At 39.6% G+C, this 26,727-nt stretch overlaps 2 protein-coding genes across 9 annotated transcripts in view; one reads left to right on the top strand and one right to left on the bottom strand.

Annotated features, from left to right (window-relative positions):
• cacna2d4a (calcium channel, voltage-dependent, alpha 2/delta subunit 4a) overlaps window positions 1–26,727 on the top strand; it is a 198,805-nt gene that overhangs the window by 81,526 nt on the left and 90,552 nt on the right. The gene's annotated exons all lie outside the window — the stretch shown is intronic.
• lrtm2a (leucine-rich repeats and transmembrane domains 2a) lies at window positions 4,218–26,490 on the bottom strand. The gene is made up of 4 exons (XM_006633683.3): window positions 25,900–26,490; window positions 20,933–21,147; window positions 11,217–11,807; window positions 4,218–8,734 (listed from the first exon to the last, which is right to left on the bottom strand). The coding sequence occupies exons 2-4, from the start codon at window positions 20,997–20,999 to the stop codon at window positions 8,268–8,270; spliced, it is 1,125 nt and encodes a 374-aa protein (XP_006633746.1). The 5' UTR covers window positions 21,000–21,147; window positions 25,900–26,490; the 3' UTR covers window positions 4,218–8,267.

Here is a 26,727-nt window from a genome sequence, read left to right as displayed (position 1 = left end):
CTGGACTGGTATTTTATCCAGGGTGTATCCTGCCTTGTGCCTGTTGTTTGCCAGGATAGGTTCCAGCTCCCCCTGTACTGGATACAGCAAAGAAAATGGATGGATGTTTCCAGGTTGGGGGTCAGAATCTACTTGTTCAGCTTCTTTCTAAATTGAACAGAACAAAAAGGCTGATGCTGACCTAGAATTAGTCTAGAACTTGAACTAATCAGTTTGGAGAATATGAGATTGATGCCTACAAAAGTCCCAATGCAATTGAGCCACTGTATGTGTTCTTTTCTCTTATTATTGCAGATTCCCTGCTTGCCTAGCATAATCCAGTCATTATCAAATCAATCATTTACCTTTTCTGTTTACAACATTGTGCTTCGTAATGTCCACTAAGTAAAAAAAACTGCACAAGCACTGAGGTATTATACTAAATTTGCAAACTGTAAGAATGCAAGCCTTCCTCTTGCTGTTCATCTGCTCTGACAGACGCAATGTTTCTAGCTAACCTGGGGTAATGAAAACATGTTTCCATTGCAGAGCAATAGAGCCCTTTTAATCTTGAGAAAGCAGTAGGCTGCAGAGTGTGTAGTGGCATGGATACAAAAGAATGTGAACAGAATGCAAAATCATACGGTATTGTTTAACAAGTGCCTAGAGCTCCAACAGCCACAGTACTTTAGCACTCTGAAATGTATTTTACCCCTTCTGAATTCCTTCAAACTGAAATGTTGAAACGAAGTGATGCTTTCCTGTCAGCAGAAGCCGAGCGAGCTTCACCATAGACATCAAACAGTGAGGTCAAATGCAGCTGTAGAGCGCATTTTGTTTGGCTCAGCCTTTCATCAATCACATTCATCAAATGTAATAAACATTGCTCATTAAACTATTTCTATTGGTCAATAGCAGCTCTCCTAAAAATATTGACTGCGGTCAATGCCAGTTATCTATGAACCAATATTTATTTCAGCCAATGCATGTCTTAAGACAGTGACATTTAGAATTCTAGTCTAAATTCTGATTTTGTGCTATTGTTTGGTAATAGTGTTTGAGGTATTACAAAGCCATACTTTTCTTACTCTTAGAATATGATATGAGATCCTCGTTCATTACTTGCAGAATTTACTTACGAATCAGCACCATGGATAGCTCATTTCCCTTTAAGTTAAACTGAAAATCTGATGTTTTTGACAACTACTCTTCTTTTATACTTTCTAGTATTTAACAAATGTATACAAAAGATCTGTGTAACCGGATCTAATTAAGTACTAAAATGGTATAAAAATCATCTTCTTATGGCAGGGGCACATTACTGCCACACTGCTGAAAAATTGAGTCAAAATTAGATATGAATCATGGATATATCTCCACTGAGGTCTGACCCAGAAATTACACTAGATGCAGTTTAGAGAAAAGAGACCATACTAATTTCTGGGACTAACAGGTGTATTAGGGGCAGACTAATTAAATTGAAGTGATTTACAGTGATTTGTACTCTTGGAAGCTCTGAATACTGACAAAAGACTATTAAAATGGGTATTAATGAGGTCAGCTTCAGGACTCAAATAAGTGACAGTTAATTACGCAATACTGGTGATTCAATAATGTGTGTTATCAATGCTTAAGCTTTAATGTTTTAAAAGACCATCTGGATTGCACTCTAACATCAATTACAGTAGATACAGGTTACACCGTGAACCTGTGTGAACAATGGGCCATTTACCATGTGATCATTTGTATAAAGTGCCTTACAAAATTGCAGGGAACTACGTATTTCCAATGAAATTAACATGAAATAATAACTACTGCATTTGAATAAGCCTAGTTAGCTGCTTCGTTTTCTGCCATGCTGTAGAGAATTGGAAGTATCATTAAAATTAAACAAAGACCTTTTTTGCAACATCAGTTTGATCACTTCCAGGCTTATGAGCATCAAGCTCTTGTAATTACAGTTTTTTGTAATAACACAGTATTGTAATAAATTAAACAATAATATGAATTAAATAAACTATTTCACTTACTGTATCTGCATTCAAGATAAAATAAGATAAAAGCTTGAAGTGTCCAGCATGTTGTCCTATGCACAAGGTACTCTGTCTCACAAAAACTGAATTGCTTCAAAATTCAATGCAATAGGATTATTGTCTACTGAAGGCAGCTGCAGCAATTGTGATGTTTATGATGTTTATGATGTTTATATTTATGAAGACCAGAAAATAATTATCTCAACCTTCACATTGACATTGCACAAGATCAAGTCCTGTTGTTTGTCTTTTGAAATAGCATACATTTCAGAAATTAAGATATGGGGTTCCCCTCCTATTTCGTGCTTATTATAATTGTTATAGTTCTGTGATTATAGTCATAGAAGACAAAGAAGATTCATCTTCTCCACAGATAAGCCCAATTCAATCAGGATCATAATTTTTTTCTTAACTAAAGACAGCAAGGTAAGGAAATACATTCTTTATTATGCTTGTTTCACAGCTCACAAACAGTATCTCAACAGCTTTTAATCATGAACAAAAAATAAGGTAGCAGTTCTGTTCATTCCATATTCCTTTCAAATAATTGTAGAAGAAAAAGGTAAACTCACAGAAGCCATTTCTCTTTTCCACCCACGCATTCAGCTGCTAACTCACAAACCAACAATATTTACACAGATGTTTAAAGAATTATTGCATTGATAAGCTTGAGGGAAAGATGGAGCAGGAAGGGAACTCAAAAAAGTCAAACTAATGTTGAGGAGAATTAGAGAAAAGAGGTGGTAACTAACATTTGGAAACTGTTACTTTCACATAAAGTGAGAGCTCTTAGTCAAAGGGTGTGACCTACCTCAACTCTCCCAACACATATGGATGCTTTCACACAGTTTTGAAATGAAAGTGGTCTAAATCATGGAAAAGCCAGAATGATTTAATGCTTTAATTATCCTTTGGATGCCACTGAAAATAAATAAATAAAATGAGTCGTATAAAGGTGAACACTTTAAGTCATGCAGAGCTCTGGGTCAGATTGCCTTCTTAGTTTACAGGTTATCTATGACCCAACACAGGGCTGAGCATATCATCTTTGTTTGCTGTGCTTTTATCTTTACCAAAAGAGCTGCTGTTCAAAATACCATGCATTGCAGGATACTTGGTGGGTCATTAGGATATATTTCAAACGTCTCGAAATAGATGTAGATACATTTCACACAAAACGTCAACATTATCATCTATGTCATTATTATGATGATGGATGCAATCAATTTTGTTACAATGCCCCCTTTCAGATCTGTAATAATTCTGCCCTTTGCCATCTGGATTTTCAGCTGAAGTAAGCTTCATGAATCATAATAGGTGCCCAGTTTTGTTAATGTGTGGGTGAGATAGATTGCTTATTTTTTTACCTAGAAACTAAATGACTGAGTGAGCTTTAACAGGAGTTAGCAGCACTGGAGCTAATGTAGTGTTCCAGTCAGAATGTTATCAGAAGATGTGTTATTGTACTGACTCTTGAGCTCTCACCTCTTTTAAGAACTTGTGTAAGAGGCCTAGTGGGGAGCCTGGTGTGGTGTAATTTCTTTAGATCAGCCAGTAAAGTTAACTTTTCATTTTACTGTTTCCATGCCGTTTCTTTTGACTCATTACTTTTTAGAGTTTTATTTATGTGTTTTCTTTAAGGGGTAGAGAGTCCACCTCAGTCCATGATTAATTAGAATTATTATGTTGCAAAAAAAGCATAGCAGTACAGAATGAGACATGTGGTACAGTATATAGTGCTAATACTATACTTTTAATGATGGGTTACAAGAAAATACAGTACTAGTTTTGTTCAGTGAGCATAAGTATAAAATGGAGAGATAAAGCTGCACTAATAGACGACTTTTGATTTTACATTGCAGGGTTTTGCTGAATAAAATATAGACTTCTCAGAATACTGTACACATAGTTTAAATTATCAGTAAATTTTAAGGAAGCTGATAAGGTTTTCCCTACGTTTACATATTGTGTGAGAATGCGTTGTGTACTGTTCGTTATGGCATATGCATTGTTATCAGAGGCCTGGAGGTGGCAGTATTACACATTCTAGGAAGGCAGTTTTCTGTCTCTGAAGCAAGAGTACCCTCATTTACATTGATGTCTAGGGCATGAAGCACAAGCTGTACATTAATAGCACTGCATGTTAACTACATGTTTGACTGAAGCAGTTTTTACAATGCACACATTGTATCAGATACTGTATCATTGTATATGATTCAACACCCAGAGTTGTCCTTCAGCAACTTTTGGACACATTCAGGTACCTGCCATACTATAACAGTTCTGGTGAAGTGGTCAAGTCACTTGTTTCTGTGATAAACAGTGCTTTTAGACTTTAACAATTGTACTTCCGACAGGACACTGGTGAGTAATGTAACGTTTTGCAGAATGGTCTGTCTGTCCTTCAGTAAAGCATGTAGCTGCATAGTTTTGAACAGTTCCATGTTCAAGGCAGTTAGGATCCGATAATATGCACTTTTATATAATTTTAAACTATTTCTCAAACATAATTTTCCACAATATATTTTTAAATTTCTGATGTGGATTAAAAACAACACTGAAGTAAAATTGTGAACTCACAAAACAGAACCAATAACAAGTATATGTCTGTTTAAGGGTTAAATGGTAGCTCTTCTCCCCATGTTGGGGAGAACTGCAGTTTCTGGATAAACTCAATTGATTATACCTGATGTGTCCTATTTATTAATAGACATGTACTAGTGACAAGGGCGAATTTAGATTTTCCTCATTAAACAGATCACTCTTTCCCCCCAACAACATGCAGCATTGTTGCACTTTGCTTTTAGTATTCAGGTTATTCATCTTGTGCTTCAGGGACATTGCGACACTAAAATTAAGATTCGTGCCTATCCAGTACTGCAGTTTCTGAGGTCTTCTGCACAATCAACCTTTTCACATGGAGAAAAGTGAATGGGGCAACTACAGGATAATACAAATGTGATCAGCCTACACAAGCCCCCTTTTATGATGCGTTGTGCAACTATTTTAATAACTGGAAGGTAGTGGGTTTCAAAAACAAAGTTGGAGCAAAGTTGGAGCACTCTTGCACTCTTGAGCCAAGGTACTGTACTTCACTCAGATTGCTCCAGTAAAATGTGCAGCTGTATGAATGGGCACCAAATTATGTCATGTTCAATAAATTAGACGGTAAAATAATGTGTATAGCCAGGCTGGATTTCAACTCTCTCACTACAAATGAGGGCTTCTGTTGATAGTGCTATTTCAGCTTTTTCAAGTGAAGGAGAGCTTTCAGATTTTCTTCGGAAAAGCCTAGAGAGTTAATATCTTTATTGTCACTGAGGATAGTGACTCCACTGGTTTCAAGAGTACACCACATTGCACTCAGTAGAAAGCAGCTTTCTGACAAGGAGGTTATTACGACGTGAACATGTAAGAGCTCGGAGACTGTTACATCAGTATCAATTATCTTGAGGGTGATTTTCATTCCCCTTCTTACCAGAATTGTGTTAAACAATATAGAGTATTTACATAACAGGGCACAGAATATGCTGAATTAAATTCAGCGCAAACACACGTTCCTAATGAAGGATTCTATAGGGAGAATTTTTATTCCCCTCGTTTTCCAGCAGGTTGGTTTCATGCCTAATGTGAGACTCAGAAAAATCCCATTTGCATTAATGAGTTTGGAAGACAAGGCCTAACTCTCAGGTCAAGATTGGGCTGTGCACCCCACACTTCAGCAAACGTCACCTCTCATCATTAATTTATCGGACGTTCCCTATTTAAGATGGATTATTATCTGTATGTTTGAGTAACATAATGTATTATAATATTTAACATTTTTGTAAATGTTAGAATTGTAAAGTACATTTTGTATGACTCACTTTCTGCAAATAAATTAATACTTCCTCTTCTTTCAAACTGGGACTCAAGGTTTCAGTATTAAGATGTTAATGTTCTCTCAATTGTTATCAAAAACATTTTTTTTCAACTTAACATCCCAACACGTCTCTATTTATTTTTTAAAAAACCTTAGGTCCTAAAAGGTAGCTATTTCAAGCTATGTAGCATAACAGCTTTAACATTCCATTCCTTATATTAAACAATGCACATACCCAAAGAGGTGATGTCTCAGTAAAGATAAATCACTTCATTTGTTTTTTTTTTTCTCAGCATCTGTTAATACTTAATTCATTTAGCTTTGTTGTGGGAAGCTAATCTATTTGTTTAGAATTTCATACTATTAGGTGAGAATATGGCGGGGGCTTCCAATAACTATCCACTATTTCTGTGCAATTATAGCTAACGAATCTCTGAGCTTGCAGCCAAGCTTTAGTTTAGATTCCCTGTGAATTGCTTTGTAAATAGTATAAATAATATCCCTTCCTCTCAGTATATTTGTAGATACTGTAAATGCCATTTACTCCAATCTGGCGTTTGAGGGTGTTGTCAGTGCCAAATTTTCAGCAATGTTGTACTGCCTAAATCTACAGTACATTTAATATTATTCCATCTTTATTATACTTTTCAGTGCTTTTGTGCTTGATTTAGTGCTCATGAAGTGAAGAGAGATTGGTCTGTTGTCTGGCTACTGTGCTCTTTATTGCTGTCATGTGCTGACAAAATCCTTTTGTGTGCTCTCTCTGCCATTTTCGATTTTTATTTTGTTAATCAGCATGATAAAATACGTAATACTGCAAAGCTAAATCCTTGTTTTAAAAGGGGGCAGGGGCTTGCTGTTGAGCTTTTGAAAATCAAATCGAAGAAATATCAACCAAAAGATTTATTTTTAAAGCAATCAATGCTACAGCGTAGAAAAGAAAGCAAGCTGTATGTAAAAGCATGTTCCCTATGCACACTTTCCATTGTTGATATAGGAAACTATATATAGGTTGGTCCAACACCTACATCTGATTGTCTGCTTCAACAACAACAAAAAAAGAATTATTCCACAGAAGAGAAAAATTGTTAACCTTAGTTTATCGTAAAAATGCAGAGGAAACATGGTAATACTGGTTACTGAAAAAAATGTACTTGTCAAAAATGTCAAAATAGGATTTATCCAACTAAGAGCTACAAACATTGATGCTGCAAATGTGTGCTGTCATCTTCAACCAAAGCTGTCACAGTTCCTGCTTAGTAGCTTAGCATTTCCAGGTCCCTGTGACAGTAGAACTGGTAGTTATGGGTTTTCAGTATGCTTGATTGGCTTAAGAATATCCAGCTATGCTCACCAGATAATGTGGCTCACGTCCTTCCAGAAGTCTGTAAAGTGGGCTGCGAACTCCTTTCGTGAAAAAAGAAATTGTGGATATAAATAGTTCTAATACACACAACAAAACATTCCCTTAACTGGATTCAGCTACAGATTGGTCTTCTTAAAGGATTCTAGCCACTCCTAAACACAATCACACAGATAAAACATTGGCCAAACAGAATAAAAAAAAACAGTCATGGTAAAGGACAGAGAGGTTAATACAACACATCATATCATATATAGAGAGAGATTTAGATATTGTTAAAATAAAAGAAAAAAGAAGGGCATGAAACATATAATCCTGTTAAAATTATTGTTTTTCTTCAACCATTGGAAATGATCAGAAGTTGGTTTCTATTCGCCAACAAACAAACATGAATCACTGTAAACACCTGGGTGAGAGTTGTGGCCAAGATATATCCACACAGATGTTATACCAGAAGAAGCAGGAAAAGGTCACTCAGTGTCTCAGGTCTTTTGAAATTCCAAGTTCCCTTCCGAGGGTAGAAACTAAAGAGGAGCAGGGAAGCGAAAGAGCCAAAGTCCTCGGATTAAAGTGCTTGTGCGCTCACTCGCGGGCTGATCACAGAAGAAGGACTCCTCAGAAATGAATGGACTCATTTACAGCATAGCAAGAGCGAATGCAGAACGGCAGGTCTCAGGGCTTCTGTTGCAGCAGCCAGATGCTTTCATTTCACTGACGCTGGAGTTACAGACTCCTTTGCCCTTTCATACTGTACTGTACATGTCCTGACTGGACCCAAGCCAGTAACTGAGGAGGAGTCTGAACTCTTTATCTCCTATCTTGAAAAAAGATAGGAACAACAACAAAAAAAACGGAAAGCGCAAAGGTGGGTGCAGAGGAGGGTTAAAAGTAAACCTCTCTTTTCCTCCACGGGGATGTTAAAAAAAAGAAGGAGAAAGAGAAAAAATGGTAGAAAACGAAAACAATTGAGGTGTTCCGTCCCCCACCGCCATCCCATCTATCCGCCACCGTGTGTCTCTTCTCTTGCTGGCTAAGCCACTGAGGAAATCTGCTTGTCTTCCGGGTCGCCTTCTCCATCCCCGTCCCCCATGAGTGGCTGCCTCTTCTTCAGCTCCCGCTGGTACTTGGCCATCAGGGATGCGTAGATGCAGCCGTAGGCAGCTGCCACCACCATCATTATACAGACGATCCCGCACACCACCCCGGCGATGATGACGGTGCCGATGGCTCGCCGCACACTGACGGGGCGGTACCGCTGCCGCATGCATTCTGGGATAGGAATCACAGCCGGGGTAGGGAGATTCTCAGAGGGCTGAGCAACGGGCACCACCCCTCTGCTGCATGGGGCCCCACCACCACCGCTAGCCCCCCCTGACACGGAGCCATTCTCATCCTCCAGGTGCAGGCAGTAGTTGAACATTTCAACCGGGACAGTGCGGATGTCACGACCTCGCAGGTCCTTGGGCAGGGTGCAGTCCACAGCATCAATCTTCCCGCCTGGGTGCAATATGAAAGAAACACAAAGGAAACAAAAGGGTTGCATAAGTTAAGAAGTTGTTATTAATGTTCAATACATTGATAGAAAAAATAATGTTAAATAAAAACCTAATATTAATATTATACCCTGCATAAGACCTCGTTTAATATACTGTATCAATAGCAGTGCTTCGGAGAGACTAGTATGATTCTCAGTCTTTAAATAATGTAATGCATGGACGTTTTTTAGCCAGAGGAGACTATGACAGGATTTGATTCAGCTGTCGAAAATCAAAAATGATTTGAAAAGCTCAGTCCAGGGAACTACCTAATCCTCGGCATTAGATTAGAGACCCAGGAACACAATTAGAATTTTGTTCCTCGCTGATATTTGTGTGTGGTATGTGTGAAGAATTCCTTTACTCCTTTGCCAGCTGACTCAGTTTCTTTCATTTCTTCCTACAGAGTGCTGATTAATCAATAGACAGTCTCATGGCTTGTCTTCAATTGTAGTCGTTATTCATCTCAGTCTAATTTAAACTACCTCCCAAAACATGCAATCCAAATAATCGAATCATTTTCTTACTTCTTTTTTCCTGTATCCTTCTCTGTGCTTTCTGTAAGAGTACAAGAGGTATTGGAAGATCATTTGTGTTCATTTGGTGAATCGACTTCCACATCATCCTTTCATCACTCACCTCAGGAGAAATACTGTCTCTGAAATTGCTTGACGGCTTCGGTTTTGTGAGAGTTTGCAGCCAGACAGATACTGAAAGCTCTTAATTGACTTTTCTGACTAAAGGAGGGTGTTCATTGATTGATGGTTGAATGAGGGGTTGTGCAGGCAAACCAAGTGATCATTTTCTCAAGTTTAGCTAGTCAGTCTAAACTGAGGGCTAAGAACTGTGAAATATCTTTCTGTAACAGATCATACAGAACACAGTCTGAGCACAACTCTACATTGCCTTGATATTGTCAATCAGTTGAGTTCAGCCATTAGTGGTACCCCTGTCTGTGTTTCTATGAAAGGGCACCTAAAGTGAAGATAAACACACTTAAAGTACAACTGAAGTACTTTGCAATAAAGATAGCAGATGCAACAGATACCAATAAAGGAGGCAAAGGAGGCAATAAATTTGGTAAAGGATACCACAATCTGTTTAGCCTCACTGAGACAGGTCAAGCAGATCCATTTTTGCTGCTATGAGAGGTCAAGAGTGGAGTTACCGGACTCCAGAAGTACTAGAGGAGACCAAGGCATATTCTTGTTTAAAAAAATGGATACAAAGGAAGTAACCTGATTCCAAAATTAAATCAATCATTGCCATTCCCAAAACATGCATAAAAGGATGTAGTTACAATGCATGTATTTATTGTACAAAATGCCTGAAGTTATGTTTCGTTATGTACAGTAAGCATACGATACAGTAGGTATAAAATGTGCAGCCATACTTTCTCTCTTCTGAAGGAACTGGTACCACTACTTTTGAAGAACGTTTTGTGAAAGTAATAGTATATTAAACTGAAAAGGATTTAACTGATTGTTTAAGGGGAAATAAATGGAAAATTAATTAAAATCAGGAGAATCAGTTTGGCAGGGTATCTAGCCTTTCAGCATTTTTCAGAATGTTTCAAGACGGTTTAAACCCAGACAAAACGTTTCGAGTCTCAAGAATGACTCAAGACTGAGTGCCATATTTAAGAAACACAGCCTGCCTAAATGAGATGCAAATCTGTTATAAATAGAATGCATGAATATGTACGTACACATGCACATACACAGTCCATGCTCAAAGAAAACAGCTGAACAGCCTCAACTCCAATTATCATTTCTGAACACACTCTGACAGTAACACCAGAGGCCAAGAGAGAGTGGAAGCAGTTTGTGCACCAGGGAGCACACAGTCACGTTGCTGAAGATGACACACTAAGGTCCTTCAGCAGTAGCCTGGAACCACTTTAGGGTCACAGTACCTCTGCGGGCAGGAGCTAAATTTGGCAGGCAGTGTAAACAGCTTTTGTCAGAAAACTAAATGAAAGGAGCACCTTGACAGTTTTTAACATGCGAAAATCTAGGGTTTCTAGTGATATATTTTTTTTAATTTGCTTTCCAGCCTTCAAAAAACAGATTGCAGAGTAAATGTACAACATCAGGGGCTAATTAAGAGAGGAAGAAAATGTTCCATCATGCCCTTCACGATCTGTGGTGGTAATAAAGTGCCTCAGGCAAAACAGTACAAATTACAGGTTTGGGATATAGATCTATCATGTGTGTAGCTAGCTCACCTTCACCAACAAACAGCAAATAACTAATTACAAATTTTAAATAATACAGTACTTTGAGGGACACTGCAGGGACACTTCCTGTTCCAAAGGTTCAGACACGTGGAGATAACATGGGTTTTTTGTTGCTATTGGGGGTTCTTCCCCTCCACATGCACAGGAGTTTGGAAACTAATGCCCTATTGAAAGTTTCCTCATTTTGCTTGCTGCCGGTACTTACCTCTGTAAAGCAGCCACTCAATCCAGTGCTTGAAGTCCCTCAGGTTGCAGTCACACTCCCAGGGATTGCCGCCTAGCTGCAGGAACTGCAGGCTGACCAGGGGCTCGAAAGCGGCTCTCTCCAAGGCATGAAGCCGGTTGTTGGCCAGGGAGAGCCACACCACCTCCCTCAGCTCGTCCAACAGACCAATGGGCACCTGGGAGATACCGTTGATGGACAGGTCGAGCTGCCGCAACCGCGGAAGACTCTGGAAGAGGTCTTTGTCCAGCACAGTGAGGCTATTGTTGCGCAGCACAAGCTCCGACAGGTTGCCCAGTTCCCTGAAGAGGGCGGGAGGCAAGTTGTCAAGGAAGTTGTTGGACAGGTCAAGGCTCTCCAGGGAGCTGAGGTTGGAGAAGGCTCCGGGGGGCAGTGCGCTCAGCTTGTTGTTGAAGAGGAGGAGGCTCTTGGTGTTGAGAGGCAGGTTGGCTGGGAGGGAGAGCAGGCCGTTGTCGCTGCAGTCCACCTCACTGTTATTACAGCGGCATGGCGCAGGACAGCAGCACACTGTCTCTGCTAGGCAACAAAGAATCCCCAGAAGGCAGAAGAGCACTGCACAAACAGAACAATGTAGAGAAAGGGAATGAGAATACAGTGGCGGAGCTTCCTCTGTCTGCACTGAAACAGGCAGAGAAAGCCCCTGAAAACACAGCCTTAATAAGCAATGATGGGCTTGTGTTAATAAGAATAATAAGCTTTGATGCATTAATTACCCGGGAAACAAGAAGGTAAAGCTACTCACATCACTCTGAGAAACACAGGATTAAATTTATTTCTTATACAGGTGTAATTCCTAAGGACATTTGTGCATTTATACAATAAATAGGGAGACATTTTCTGTCTCTTTTTGTATATGTTTGCATATCTTATAATAAAAAAATGAAATGGTCATATCTCTGTCAAGGGAGGCTTTCGATGTATCCTAGTAACAATGCCCGTTTAAACATGAAATATTTTAAAAAGTACATAAATGATTCAAAATTTAATTTCCAGTAAACACATTGGATTAGAACTGGGATTCTGAGTTCTGATTCTCAGATCCTGCATGTCTCCTTAAGTTATACATAGATCCTCACCCGGGAGAAAAGTGTTAAAGTGTTAAATCCAATTAAGTTTCAACAGAAGTAATTCTTCTCTTCTTCACAGCCTTAATTTCTTGACAAATTAAAGATATATAGTTGCAAAACCGTATAAGTAGCTGTTCCTTATAACCAAAATATAATTACATAATATTAGTGAGTATCAAGAACTGATCTCGATTAATGAAATAGCATAATAATAGAATGTTTATTAATAAGAGTCAGATTATTTCTAAGCATTTCACAAAAGCTGGCTGATTTTAAAGTTTTGTACTTCCATGCATCCATCTTCCAACCACTTGATTTAACACAGGGCTGCACTGGAGCCCCAGAATAACCTAGCGAGCAGCAGGTGCCAGGCAGAATACACCCTGGATGGGATCCCAGCGCACCACTGAAACAGACACACACACTCGAACCAGGGCCAATTCTCGCAGAAGCCCATTAGCCTACCAGTATGTCTTTGGAATGTAGGAGGAAGTCAGAGCATCCAGAGGAAACCAAGGTGAACACAGGGAGAACATACTGTCCAAATCCACACAGATACAGTATTGTTTTCCTTTTTTAAAATAACTAATTACTAAGAAAGTAGTAGTAGTAATAATAATAATAGTAATAATAATAATGCAGTGGTGAGCACACACTATAAAATAATCACAACCTGTAGTCTAGATCTGGGGGTGTCTGAGTCGTGACTGTCAAGCACACAGGAGGGGGAGGTAGCGGAGAGCTGCCAGAGTTTCTGGGAGCTTTGGCAAGCACCACGTATTACTGTGCTCTCCACCAAATGAGTGGGCTTCTAATGGAGCTGCCTGGTCAGCCACCCTCCACCTGGGCCTCCCATGCAGTGCAATGTGCAAAGGAGAAATCAGCAGAAGAAACTAAATGCCAGAAATGACAATTGCTGTATGATTCTCCACACCGCAGGGCTTTGGCCTGGCTCTCAAGGGCCATCGATTCAGCACGTGTTCTAAACCTCTTCCGATTATTTCATTCTTAAAATATGAGGGTTCACATTGGTAGAGATGAGCTGTCATTGAACTGGTCAGTGTTTTAAAGATTTCTGGAATAACACTTTGATTGTATGGAGCTGGAGGTCCAGGATGGGGGAATCTCTTCTATGCCTCTCCTCTCTTTTTCCAAACAAAAAAAAAGCTGACTGTTGTGATGTTATGTGAGCAGCCAAGAAAATCGGAGTTACCTTTTATAAAAGAAGGGGACTGCATAGTGGGGTGGCTGTGAGCACCATTTCGTGATCCAGAGTTTAATTAAAGCTTCAGATGTCTGTCTGTGTGGGGTTACAGATCTCTCAGCAGGTGCCTGGGGTTTGATTTGGTACCCTGGTTTCCTCTCATCTTCAAAAGATATGCTAGACTAGATATAATTTTTTTTCTAAATTGTCCCTATTTCTATGGCCCTGTAATGTAATAATGTAATGTTTCTTTATTAGCCCTATACAATTTCTTGCATTAGGAATGCATCTTTTCACATACCCCAGCTTTTCTCCATGGAGACACAGACACAGAGACAGGGAGAGAAGCTTGGGGTCAGAGCGCAGGGTCTGCCATTGTACAGCGCCCCTGGAGCAGTTAGGGTTAAGGGCCTTGCTCAGGGGCCCAACGGAGTAGGATTCCTCCTGCCGGCCGCGGGATTTGAACCGGCAACCTTCCAGTCACAGGCGCAGATCCTTAGCCACGGAGCCACCGCTCCGCCCCATAATACTTTGCTGTCCTGGCCAGGGGAGAAGATCTCAGTTCTACCATTTATCCTAAGAACATAGGTTCTCATGTGCTTCACCCTTTTCAGTTTAGGTAGCTTTCTCATAATGGATGGTTAGATAAAGAATTATATCTGGGGTGTTTTTAGAATGTGCTAAAAAAACAAAATAATGTCTTCACCCATGTATTTTCTGACCACTTTATCCCATACTGGCTTGCAAGGAAGCCCAAGCCTGTCAAAACACAATCACAGTTTCTTACTGTTATATTCTCACCTCACAACCCATCACTTTCATTTACCGCTTATCCAATTCAGGGTCACAGCCTGGCCTGGATCCCATCCCAGAAAGCAATGGATGGAAGACAGGATACATCCTGGACAGGACGCCAGTCCATCACAGACAATACACAAGCACACACTCAAGCCACGGCCTGTTTTTACAACTGCACAATTTAGGCCAATTAACCTATCAGTATGTCTTTGGATTGGGGGAAGAAACTGGAGCACCCCAAGGGAGCCCACATGCCTATGGGGAGAACATGCAGACTCCACAAAGACACCCCAAACCCTGTGAGGCAGCAATGATAACCAGTGCCCCATCATGCCACCCAAAATAATATCAAATAAAACCATTATTTTGCTGATCAACAGAAAACAGTATAAAATAACTAACCCATAAATAACTACAAAAATCATTAACCCGGCAATGAGTACACAAACCCTTAATGGACACTCAAAATGGACAACAGAAATATAACGTAACTATACTGTAACTACAGTGTCATAAAGTGCATCCTTTATTATTTTTATGTAATTAAAGTGACATTAATTATTTTTCATTTAAACAAGCTGTGTTTTTTACTGAAGCAATCTGAATGAAGTACCTTGTCCAAGGAATAAGAACAGTGCAAGCCAGATCTGAACCCAAAACCTCCCACATATGAAGTTCAGAACCCAAACACACAAATCATATGCCATCTTTCAAAACTGAGAATCCTTTCACAGGGAACCTGCTCTCTGCAAAACTGTGTTAAACTGCCCCTTTCAGTCTGTTTTTTAAAAATATATTTCTTCAGTAACATTTTTTAGTATTATTTTGCAATCCTGCAAATAGTTGTACCAAAAAATGTCCGTTGGGAGGATGATTTTAACTGTTCTTTATTTTTCCTGTATGAAAATCAAGACTTTGACACTGATATCTTTGGAGAACTCCAGGCTTCATTCCAGCTACAGACTGATATATTGCCTCTGACATAAAATAAAAATTTTCTTTCAGAATCTATTTTTTTATTTTCCATTCATTTTTCTCCAAAAATCCTAAAACTTTGTGTTTCTAGGCCCAAAGTTTAAAACGTTTTATACCTGTGTCTTTTTTTTCTTATTATTTTGTAATTATAAAATAATTCAGAAAATATGAATATGCACAACATAAAATAAAGGTCAATGCTGCTCTTTATACTTGCATACTGAACACTAAAGTATACTGAATTCACAGTAATGGGCAGCTACTGTATATATGCTTCCAATGAAAAACAGTGTCTTATTTGACAGGTTCCAGGTGACGTACTCTAACTGGCAGATGTGGTGTTTTTTCCTGTGGCTAAATCAGATCCCCAGTGTTCAGTTATACAGTAAATTTTCTGCTTTGCAGAAGACCCTCTTGGTCTACTTAATAATTATGTGTCTCAGAATGGTTTGCAGGATGGTTGATTAGCAATGCAATGGAATAACTAAGAGAGGTTCTGCTCCTTTAGCTTTCAAATTCCAGCCAGCAAGTTTCACTCATTGTTACTTCAGCGCCACCTGGTAATTTGAGCAATGGAAATTATAGACAGTTCGTATGGCATTACACTTCAACTTCGCTTCTCCTCAAAGACCCCGTCATATGAAACGCAGCCCGATGCCAGCACATCACATCATGGAATGCTTTTTTAAAAATTAAAAAGAATGACGCACAACCAGGTCAAAGTGACCTTTCCATTAGATTGTTCGCTGATTTTTTTTCATACGGTAGGTGACACAATACTACATTACTGTAGTGAACTGAGTGAACTACAGTAACAGGCTGTGAGGTCAGTAGCGTTCAACAGAAGAAATAAGGGCTACCAGCTTCTTTTGGAAGAAGCTTTCCCTGTCCTGCTGTATACCAAAGTAATCTCCTTGGTTTTCATGCCAGTGTTTTTGGAAGATATGAAGTTTCCATTTATAATGCAGCTTTATACTGAAACTAGATAGATAAGTGCATTGCTGCTTGCTGGTTTTTCATTTATTTTGGGGGTAGGCATATCGGCTGGTACATTTTGCTCTCTGTGGGACTGTGTAATTGCTTTCAAAGTTAATCAAGAGTGTCATGCAGTCTGATGTTTTTAACAGAGGAGAAGAGCAGACACAAAAAGACAGCAGGTAAAGTCGTTCATTGTGTTATAGAGCTCTTCAGGAAGTAAAGGTACTCAACAGAACTAGGTAAATACGTTCTTTCTTGTTCAGAGAAATACAATTAGATTGCGCTCCAAACACTTGTTTATTGGGAATTGTGCAGATCATCTCAACCATTCTCAGTTACGAGGTGGAGATTATTTAGTATATATCTAGTCATTTAATCCCCCAATAAAGTAAATAATGCCACGACTGAAACAACAAAAACACATTAAGTCATCAGCAATCTCCATTGTCAGATTGAAATCTTCAATATGGTTTTCCTTGGCAGCCTTCATCACCTGCTCGCCCAGACTTAGTTCAAAGCTTTTTCACCAGCGACATTATATGTGGTGTGGAAATCACGTCAGCTTTAAAAAGTAGAATAAATCACAAGTAGTGGCTGGAGGAACTGTTTGTGTGTGTGCATGTGCTTTCTGGGGGAGGGAAGTGAGAAAGAAGATTAAAATAGATTAGACTGAAACACCCAGAAATAAGTCACTTGAGCACCAGCACTCAGATTAAAGAGCACTAATTTATGGAAATGTATCTCTCTTTTTTTTAATTATTAATGTGGTAAACAGCATACATTATTTATAACCTCACAGTGGCTGGCCTCTGTCTTTTAAGTGGAGTTTATAAAAAAAGTTCGGGAGGGATGACACCAACCAAGTTCAATTGGACTCAGCTGTCAGTAATTAGCAATCGCTCCTGAAAATCCAGTCCTCTCCCAAATGCTATAAACACTTAAGAGATCCCTCTCTCTCTCTTGCATCCCACATCCACCCCATTTCCTCCTCCTTGTCCTGTGGCCAGGAGGCCAGCCCTCAGTCAAGCTGGTTAAGCCACAATCTAATTCTTGGGTGTTTGTCATTCCTCGTGAAATATACCTGTACTTGATGAAGATATCAAAGACGTACACTAGTCTGCATCCAAGGTCCTGTCGGGTAGTGGCACGAGTTTGAAGGGGATGTGAAATATTTTATCAATTTTGATTTACTTTGGCTTCCTTTTAAAGTCTGACAGAGCAGTCTATTGAAACTGCCTCGCTATTTCATCATCACATCATCACTTTCAATAACTGCTTATCCAATTCAGCCTATCCCACAAAACAATGGGCACAAGACAGGATACACTGTAGATGCGATGCCAGTCTATCACTGGGCACACACTGACACAGCCACGCACACACTCACACCAGGGCCAATTTGTACAGAAGCCAATTAACCTACCAGTTAATTACCAGTGTTTTTTGGATGATATGAAGTTTCTAAACAGCATTATAATTAAACAAGAGAGATAAGAGGCTTGCTGGTTTTTCATTTATTTTGGAGGATAGGCATATACTGTAGGAAAGTATGTTTTGCTCTCTGTGGGACTGTGTAACTGCTTTTGATGTAAATCAAGAGTGTCGTGCACTCCCGTATGTCTTTGGACAGTAGTATGACAGTGGAGCACCCAGAGCAAACCCGCGGGAACATCGGGAGAACATACAAACTCCACGCAGACAGACCTTGATATTTCTAAACTGACAATCGTTAAAGATTGTTTTGGTGTATGCAGTAGAGTTTCAAAGACTGACAATACAGTCAATCAGCAGTTATTTGGAATATATATAAAATTAATTCACCTGTTTTTTTTTGGCCAGCTCTACTGTACAATTGTGAAATGAGGGTCGCATGTGCTGTCTCCATGTATTGTAATGTCAGGCCCATTTGCTATGTTCTCATGTACTGTAATGTCCATGTCACTGTTCACAGAGAAGAACTGGCTTGGACTGGAGCATTGGAGCATTTCTCCCTGACAACTCAACTAGCTTACAGGTACCAGGCAAGTGACAGAGGTCACAACTGCATTGCAATCCAACTGAAGCACAAAACACCTCAGTGGTGCTTAGCAAGATAATTTTCCCCTGCATGATGAATAATTTTGGCCTACAGGCCTAAGCCTGAACCCTTCACTGGACAAGCACGTGGAGAAGATACAAACTTTATACAGATGAATAATTATAATAATTGCTTACACGTATATAGCACTTTTCTGGACACTCCACTCAAAGCACTTTACAGGTAATGGAGACTCCCCTCCACCACCACCAATGTGCAGCATCCAGCTGGATGATGCGACGGCAGCCATAGTGCGCCAGAACGCTCACCACACATCAGCTCTCAGTGGGGAGGAGAGCAGAGTAATGGAGCCAATTCATGGATGGGGATTATTAGGAGGCCATTAGGAGATGATTGGTAAGGGCCAATGGGAAATTTGGTCAGGACGCCAGGGTTACACCCCTACTCTTTTCAAGAAACGCCCTGGGATTTTTAATGATCACAGAGTTTCAGGATCTCACTTTTACGTCTCGTCTGAAGGACGGCGCCTGTTTACAGTATAGTGTCCCCGTCACTATACTGGGGAATTAGGGCCCACATTGACTGCTGGCCCCACTAACACCTCTTCCAGCAGCAACCTTAGTTTTTCCCAGGATTTCTCCCATCCAGGTACTGACCAGGCTCACACCTGCTTAGCTTCAGTTGGTTGCCAGTTGTGAGTTGCAGAGTGATATGGCTGCTGGCCAGATAGCACTTTAGGTCTGGAATTGAATCTAGGGTCCCAATGTTGTGACAGCAATGCTTACCACTGCACTGCCCTGCCGCCCCCCTTCCTAATCAATCTGATCTAATTTTTAAAAATTAAACATTTTTTTTTTCACCTCAATTTGCAATGTACAGTAAATATACTATTGGGAAATCTCTGGTAGAATCTTTTGTTTGCCCGAGTCCCCATCTTTGTTTAACCTTATTTAACATGTATTATTTTCCACTGCCATAGTCACAGGCAGTATTCCTGTACAAATACTAAGAAAGTTTCACTTGGGGTCTTACAGAAGAGTGTATTTGTGAGAGAGGTGGAAGACTGTGGTCCATTAATGCTGGTGGAGTTAGAAAAATCTAGGCACTGTAAAACGTCTATGGCTGACAAATTGTGACTCAGCTCAGAGAGCAGCTGGAATGCACATGTGGTTGACAACTGAGGGAGTTTCCTGATGGGGTGTGTGAATAGTGGGGTGCAATGAAACTTCACTCTTACTGCATGACAAGCTACAGAGTGGAGGCCCTGGAGATTTTTCTTTTTTTAACTGCTAAAAACACTCTCTTTCTGAGTGGAGCTGTGGGCTCAGATGCTTCTCACTCATATTTATCCCACTCAAGAGTCGACTGCATCTCTCCATCACCATGCAATCACTGCAAACAGAGCCGTAGCTATGGTAGCTGTTACCAGATAGGGCCCTGTTTTTTTGAAGTTAAGAAAAAGTTCAGATTTAGAAAAAAAAATGGAAAAAAAACCCATCAGACTTCATTTTTAAAACCTTTTTTCATGACAGATCATTGTGAAACTTGTAATAATATCCCCTGTAACACTCCCACCAACACTAATACAGCAGTGACCTTATTTAAACAAGTAAAATCACCAACAAGAGCACTCTTAGTTTAGTATGTTCTGTGTAACATTAGCAGACTCAACTCCAAATATACAATATCTGGTACAATACTTTATTCCCTGAACCACAAACTGTGTTTATCCTAATGCAAGCCAACAGAAAAAGATTACAGATGCATTAACCTGTCTGCTGTAATATTAATCAAAGAGGGTACTTACTACTGAAAATGTACAAATGTGAAGCACTATTTTTAAATCTGAGCTCTCTCACAAGAACTCATTTGTGCTTAGTCTCATCAAGTAGAAAAGTACAACACAATGTCTGTTGCCCAGAATACAAACTCTCTGGGGAAGACTCATCACATACTGTATGCATGTGTATATTATTGTTGTTTTTAAGAAAGCATCGTGTTAAGAAACAAGGTGATATGTTTTTTAAAGATCTAATCTGCAGGTGGTTTCCTCTTCACCGAGTGTCCGTTCGTGAGATCTGTCCTCTTGATGAGACAGAGTGTCATTGATATTTGTAAGAATAAGTGCTAGGAGTCAAATATGTGTTGGTGATTAGCAATCACTTTCTAACGTTATCTGACAGTGAAAAAAAAAAGTTGTCACGATCTGTCCAAGCAGGGAATGATTTCAGAGTGGGTGCGGTTGAAGAGAAAAAAAATTCCAGCTTCCTTGACTAATGAACTTGAATTTTATTACATTTCCTAAAGACATACTTTTAAAGTCCTCAAATAGCATATCAGCTTTAGAATATACAGCAGAAATATGCAGTCATCAGTACCACAGAATAAAAAAGCTTTTCACTGACATCAAAGACAGAAGAATAGATTTGTCAACTTTCACTGCATTAATAGAGTAATCTCAGAGTTTTGGCACTCCTTCAGTGATGAGGCATGTCGGTTTAAAGTCTCTGGTGCTTTGTCTTGTTCCTTACAGGGTTCTATTTATCTTGTGCGTTCAAATCTTTACTCTGAGATAGAGGGCAGGAAAGAGTAACAGCAACCACTCCTCGGTACTCACCAGGGGTGCTCAGAGTTTGCGCAGGTTTTCCCTGCTGTAGCTGAAAGGGCCCAGCTTGGTGCCCCATGTCAGATGACTATTGCTATGATGTTCTTCAACCGCAGGCCTCACATCAGTGTGGCATGACCACACTGCTGCCACCACAGGAGACAAGGTGAGAGCGCCTTTGTGGTTGGCTCCGTAAAAGTCAAATGATCTTTAGTCCCGGAACAGTCCTGGAAAAAAACAACAACAGATTGTTCTGGATCGTTCAGATTTTAAACAATCATCACAAGAAGCTAGTTGTTCGGTGTTCTCAACTTCAGCAGATGTGTTTCATTTTTTTTTTCTGCAGACAGGCCTCAATATATACAGTAATGATATCTAATTCTGATCATGCCTTCCTCACCACCTCCGGAGGAAATGATTAAATTGACACACACTGGCAAGCAGACACCCACAGCCACACAGACAGACACGCACACAGGGCGACTGAGGCGGGCTGTACAGACTGAGGATAATTAAGGATAACTATGGGGATAACTTGGAACAATGGCGCAAAAATACCCCTTCAGCGTTTTAAACGGCATAAATAATGTATCAGTACGGGTGTTAGCAGTTTGCAAAAATATTTACACAGGCCCCTTTGAGGCAGATACCCCGCTGTCTGTTTTACAAAAGCTGTGATGAGATTTGTTTGTTGAGAGTGGCAACACAGGAGCTTTGGGCCTGCATTGTTGTTCTCGACAGCACTTGGGGGAAGGGGAGAGCAGAGTTTGTACTGCTCAGTTTGCGATATATGGTAACAGTTCCCTGAGTCCAAGAATGCAGTTATTTAGGGGGTATTATTTCAGCATTGTCTGAGAGTTTAATTATATGATATGTTACTATTCCATGAAAGCAATGCTGCTTTTTTAATGGGGACTGGGGACATGCTTATAAGGCAGAAGAAAATAATGAGAGCTGAGAATGGAGGTGTTCATGGAACTCAGTGGTTTGCGGTAGTTGGGTGGGGGGAAGAAGTCGAAGGAATTTTAAGTGTCGAGTACAGAAGCGAACTGCAGTTGAGCAGGCTTATTCCTGATCCCCCACTGCCAAACAGTAAGTCAGATTTATTGTTGCCAGAGAGCACCTGCCATGCAATGTCCTGTTTTATGAAGGGTAGCCAAGCACCTCAGTGATTTGTAAGGGTAATCTGACCTATTTCCTTTTGCTTTAAGATGCTGGTTCTCCTTTCAGTGCAGCTGAAGTATACACAGCCTGATCTTTAAACATGTCACAAAAATGGCTGTTTTTATTCAGTTTTTGAGCTTTCATATGTTTTCAGTTCTGAATAAGATTAAATTTGCACCTTCTCACTACTGCGACTGCCAATGTAAGAAACTGGCAATATGTTCAGCTCTGTGACAGATGTCTCCAGACTTTGCTTTTTTTATGGATAGACCGTAAACACCTACAGTAAATAACCTGGTTTTGTACAGTGTTAACCTTTCTGCTTTTTCAAACTCTATCCTGGTATTCAGAGCTTCTCAGAGCTCATTCATGAAGATAACCAGCATCAACTAGTCATTCTGAGAGTCAGCCACTGAAGATTAAGAAGTTTTTGGATTGGGAACAAAAACATTTGCTTACTTTGCAGGCTTGAGGTGTTAGGGAAATAGTCAGAAACCCCTTACACTTTCTGTAAATCCCCTTTAAAGCCCTTAAAGTTCTGTAAAGTTTCTGATGGGCTTGTTAAATTTCTGCCTTTACCCAGTGTTTTGGGCTGTGGTCTGCATACCACCCTACGTAATACATATCCATGGGTTCACATCAAGATGTCTAAAGAATTTGGGATCAACAAAACTAACTGAAAGACCTCTTGATGGGAAAACAGAGTGCTTTTCACAAAATCTCCCAGACAGCAGACAGCATGGTTGCTAAATCATATCTACGATGCAAATGTTGCCTTCATGAACAGTTTTTCCTTTACTCCATGGTGACTCTTCATCATTGAGTCCCCCTACAATCTTGGTGAGTTTCGATCTGTAACACTTCACGTGATGTGATCGTTTTAAATGTTCAACAAACCTTCACCCCTGGACCTGGAAATGCAGGAAACTGAGAGGGGATCAGGGCAGAGGGTTACACTAAGTGGATTATTTTTCAATAATCCATGCAGTATTATGTTGCATGGAAACAGTCTATTTATACTGCACTTGCTGGTCAACAGAAAACGAGTATACATTGTTCTCTGGTATTGGGCATTAGTGCTTATCCCTTTCCCACTCCTGATGGGGCCATCCGTATATGGCATCCTTTTTTGTGAGTACCTACTTAAGGTTGAAAGCATCATGTCCACCTAAAATCGTTTTCACTGAATCTCCAAAGCTCTTTTATGAAGTATCTTCTTGTTGCTCTTACTTGACTGCCAGTATCAACAGTCATGCTACCCTTAGACCATCTAAATGAGCTTTTAAAGTGGTGATTAATTAGTTTTGCACATTTTGTGATCCAGAGCTTTGTATATGTATCCTCTGTCAGATCATTAAGACTTTTTTGGATCTTCTCCATAAGCCAGTATCTGAGATGTGTAGTCCAAATGCTGTTGCACCATGACCTCTTACAGCCTATGCCCTTGCAACTGGATATTTCAAGCAGGAAACATGACAGCCAGTCTGTTGCATTCAGAAAAATTTGAATGTGTGCTGCAATCTTACTTTTGTTTATAAACCAGTCATGCTTATCCTTAAAAAAATCCTCAAAGGCCTTGTTCTCTACTTACAGACTCTTGAAGGCAAGCAAAAAGGTGGACACAATGTTTTTTGAACTCTTCTGATTTGAAAATGTTATTTTTTTCTACTCATGTAAATCTAGCATGATTTCAGGCATAGGCACTTTGAAATGTTCTGTTAAATCATTAGTCCATAAAGCATCGTGTTGAACAACTCTTATAAAAAGAGACAGTAAAGGGATTCCATTCATTGTTGCAGTATGCAACAAATGCAATATGATTGAACAGTTACTTGTAACATGCATAGATTAATGAAAATGATGAGCATACTGTGCCATACTCTGACAGAAGTGAAAAACACTTTCTTTGATTTAAACATGCATGCACCAAAGTAAAAAAGGTATTGTATACTGTATATTACATTTTAAAAATTGATAAGCTGATAATAACGGTACTGAAACTGCTCCTGAACAGTGGTTTGTTTATGTCATATGAATATAGAGCACACAGTACTGCCTACGTCATAAAGGCTTGACACACCTGCACAAGAAAGCAAACGAATGGATATCTTAAAAAGTGCAGAACTGTGCTGTAATCCACACTCCATGCAATCACAAAAACCAAAGAAACCACAGCATTAAACAAAACTGCACTTTACACTCTGTATACATATACAATTACAATACAATAGTATACATATAACATGTAAAGCCATATGTTGTCTGTTGATTTAATAAAAATCTGATAAGTCTGTTACTTATTTTTTGATAGTCCATCCTAATGTTTGTTAAAGGATTTGCAGGGTGATATACAGTAGCTGCTTATCTTAAAGATCCTAACACATCCATGCAGAATATTTATACTCATACATGTTTGATGTGATAAAATAATGAACATGTGTGTGTATAAGGTTCAGGATAATTGCACCTTTCACTGCTTACTATGCAAAGATATTTCTTTTTTGTTACAGATGTCATTCCTTCAGCTATTCCTGTTTTCACACGCATTTAACACGTGAATAGCAGCCACGTATTTGTGGCTGGCTCTGCACTGAAAAGCACATACATGCATGCATTTAAGCAGAGATTCTGCTGTGCTTGATTGGAAAAATACACTGTACTAAGGCTTGTCCTTTAATTCCAAAAAAGGCATCATTTGTTATCTGCAGTTTGAAGTTCAGCCCACACTTACAAGCAAGAGACCTTTCTGTAATTCAAGAATGTCATATAATATATTTATTCATTTAGCTTTTTTTATGTTTTCATTTATTCTTTTGTTGGCTTTTTTGTGTATTTGTATACAGTAAATTATATGCAGTGAGTCAAATGCCAGTTAGATCAAGTGTCAAACTGTTTGCATGAGCCAGACTCGGAGGGAAATTATTTTGAAAAGTTATTGAATTACAAACCACAATGAGGAACAAAGAGATGGTAAGAACAAAAGCTGTGAGCTTGTTTTAATAAATAATTGACACTCCTCATGTAGCATTCTGTCTTGCTTTGGAGGCGATATGTGCAACAGTTATGTATTTCATACAATTCACCTTGAACAGAACTCTGCTTGTCATGATGCCTTTAATATAAAATTATTACGTAACAGTCATATTCTTATACACTGAAGTTACAAATGACATGCACTCAAGGGCTTTCCAGCCTGAATATAAATGAAGATTATATTTTTCCTATCAATATTCATAGCAATTCTCAATTATTAAAAGTGTCGACAGCAGGACAGCTGCTTCTCTTTGAGCAGTCACAGATGCCCATACATCAGTACACACTTATTGTCAGTGATGCTCATTCACAGTACTTGTTCATATGTCTCATTACAGCAGAAAATAAAAGCACACACCACAGCACAAATCTACCATTCAATACTGATAGAAATGCATTTTCACACAGATCCAGCCTTACTTTAGCTGATTAACAAGGACTAAAAACCATTAATCTTCATAATGCAATTTCCAGGACTGCCACTGATGACAAGCAGAAAGACTGATTAATGTACTGTTAGCTTACAACAAAATCCAGAGACAGATCCTTGATTTTATTATCGTGACATTAAAAAATAATCCTGATTACCACACTTTATTGGGGGTTACCTGGAGCCTTTTATTTCAGATTTCGTTATGTGTTAACCTCTACACGACTCGTGCTTAAGTGCTAAGCAGACTAGTACAGCACTGTTGCAATGTCTGAGACTGCCATACAAATCAGTTTGGATATTATTCCCTCATTCAGGCATCCACAAACAAGCAAAAAAATAAAACACTCACCGTATCCCATTAATTTGGTCACCAGAACTGGGAGACTTTATTTTTCCTTGTTAAAAAACATCAGGGTCTTAATGAATAAGGGAAGAAATGATCGTTTAATCCTCTCAGTTCTGTATGTATAACAGAAGACTCCAGCTTTGAAAAAATCAAGTCATTTGCAGTTTGTTAATCCTCCGAACTGTCTGTGATGAAGCTGAATTGATGAAGAAAAGGGTCTTCTCTGGAATAGCTGGTCCTAGTATCCAAGCTTTGAGCCCTGGGGAGCCTGCCACTGAAATGCCTTCTTGATGCCCAGTGTCTGTTGCAAGCCACTGTCATGTGCTTGATTCTGTATTCAATGTGCAAGCAAGCATGTGTGTCCGGTGCCTGTGTCCGTGTGTCCGTATGTGTGTCTCCTGTCTCCCCGTGCGTCTTCTATGTGTTTTCTGTGGGTGCGTATGTGTGTGTGTGGCTTGGCTTGTTAAAGATAGTAACATTAGAGCGTGCCGCTGTTGTTTCTGCTGTCTCCTCTGGTTACACTGAGAGCATCAGCTGATACGGCTCAGGACCCCAGCAGGCGAGCAGTTCTTTTCAGAGAGGCTGGCTTTTGCTTTTCTCTCTCTCTCTCTCTCTCTCCCCCTCTTTCTCACATGGAATGACAGTACAACGTGAAAGAGGCCTTTGCTAAAATTCTGTTGGGCGGGGTCCTCGTGCGTGTTGCTCTGTGACATGTGGATTTTGCACACGCGTGTGTGTTTGGCGGGGAGGCATGATCAGCTGTTAGAGTCGAATTTGTGTTGGAATGAAGAAAAAAAAACAACAGAATTGTGATTGAGGCAAGGGGACAGA

This window comes from Lepisosteus oculatus, chromosome 7, assembly GCF_040954835.1.
Source record: "Lepisosteus oculatus isolate fLepOcu1 chromosome 7, fLepOcu1.hap2, whole genome shotgun sequence".
Classification (NCBI taxonomy): domain Eukaryota; kingdom Metazoa; phylum Chordata; class Actinopteri; order Semionotiformes; family Lepisosteidae; genus Lepisosteus; species Lepisosteus oculatus.
The sequence above is the reverse complement of the archived record's forward strand: the minus strand, read 5'-3'. Positions and strand labels throughout refer to the sequence as shown.

Bases quoted from the DNA above. Each gene is read 5' to 3' on its own strand.
- lrtm2a (XM_006633683.3), bottom strand. From the start codon at position 20,999: ATGGGGCACCAAGCTGGGCCCTTTCAGCTACAGCAGGGAAAACCTGCG. The intron at 11,808-20,932 runs GTGAGTACCGAG...CTGTTTGTGCAG, and splicing joins GCAAACTCTGAGCACCCCTG to TGCTCTTCTGCCTTCTGGGG. The intron at 8,735-11,216 runs GTAAGTACCGGC...TATTGCACCCAG, and splicing joins TGAGTGGCTGCTTTACAGAG to GCGGGAAGATTGATGCTGTG.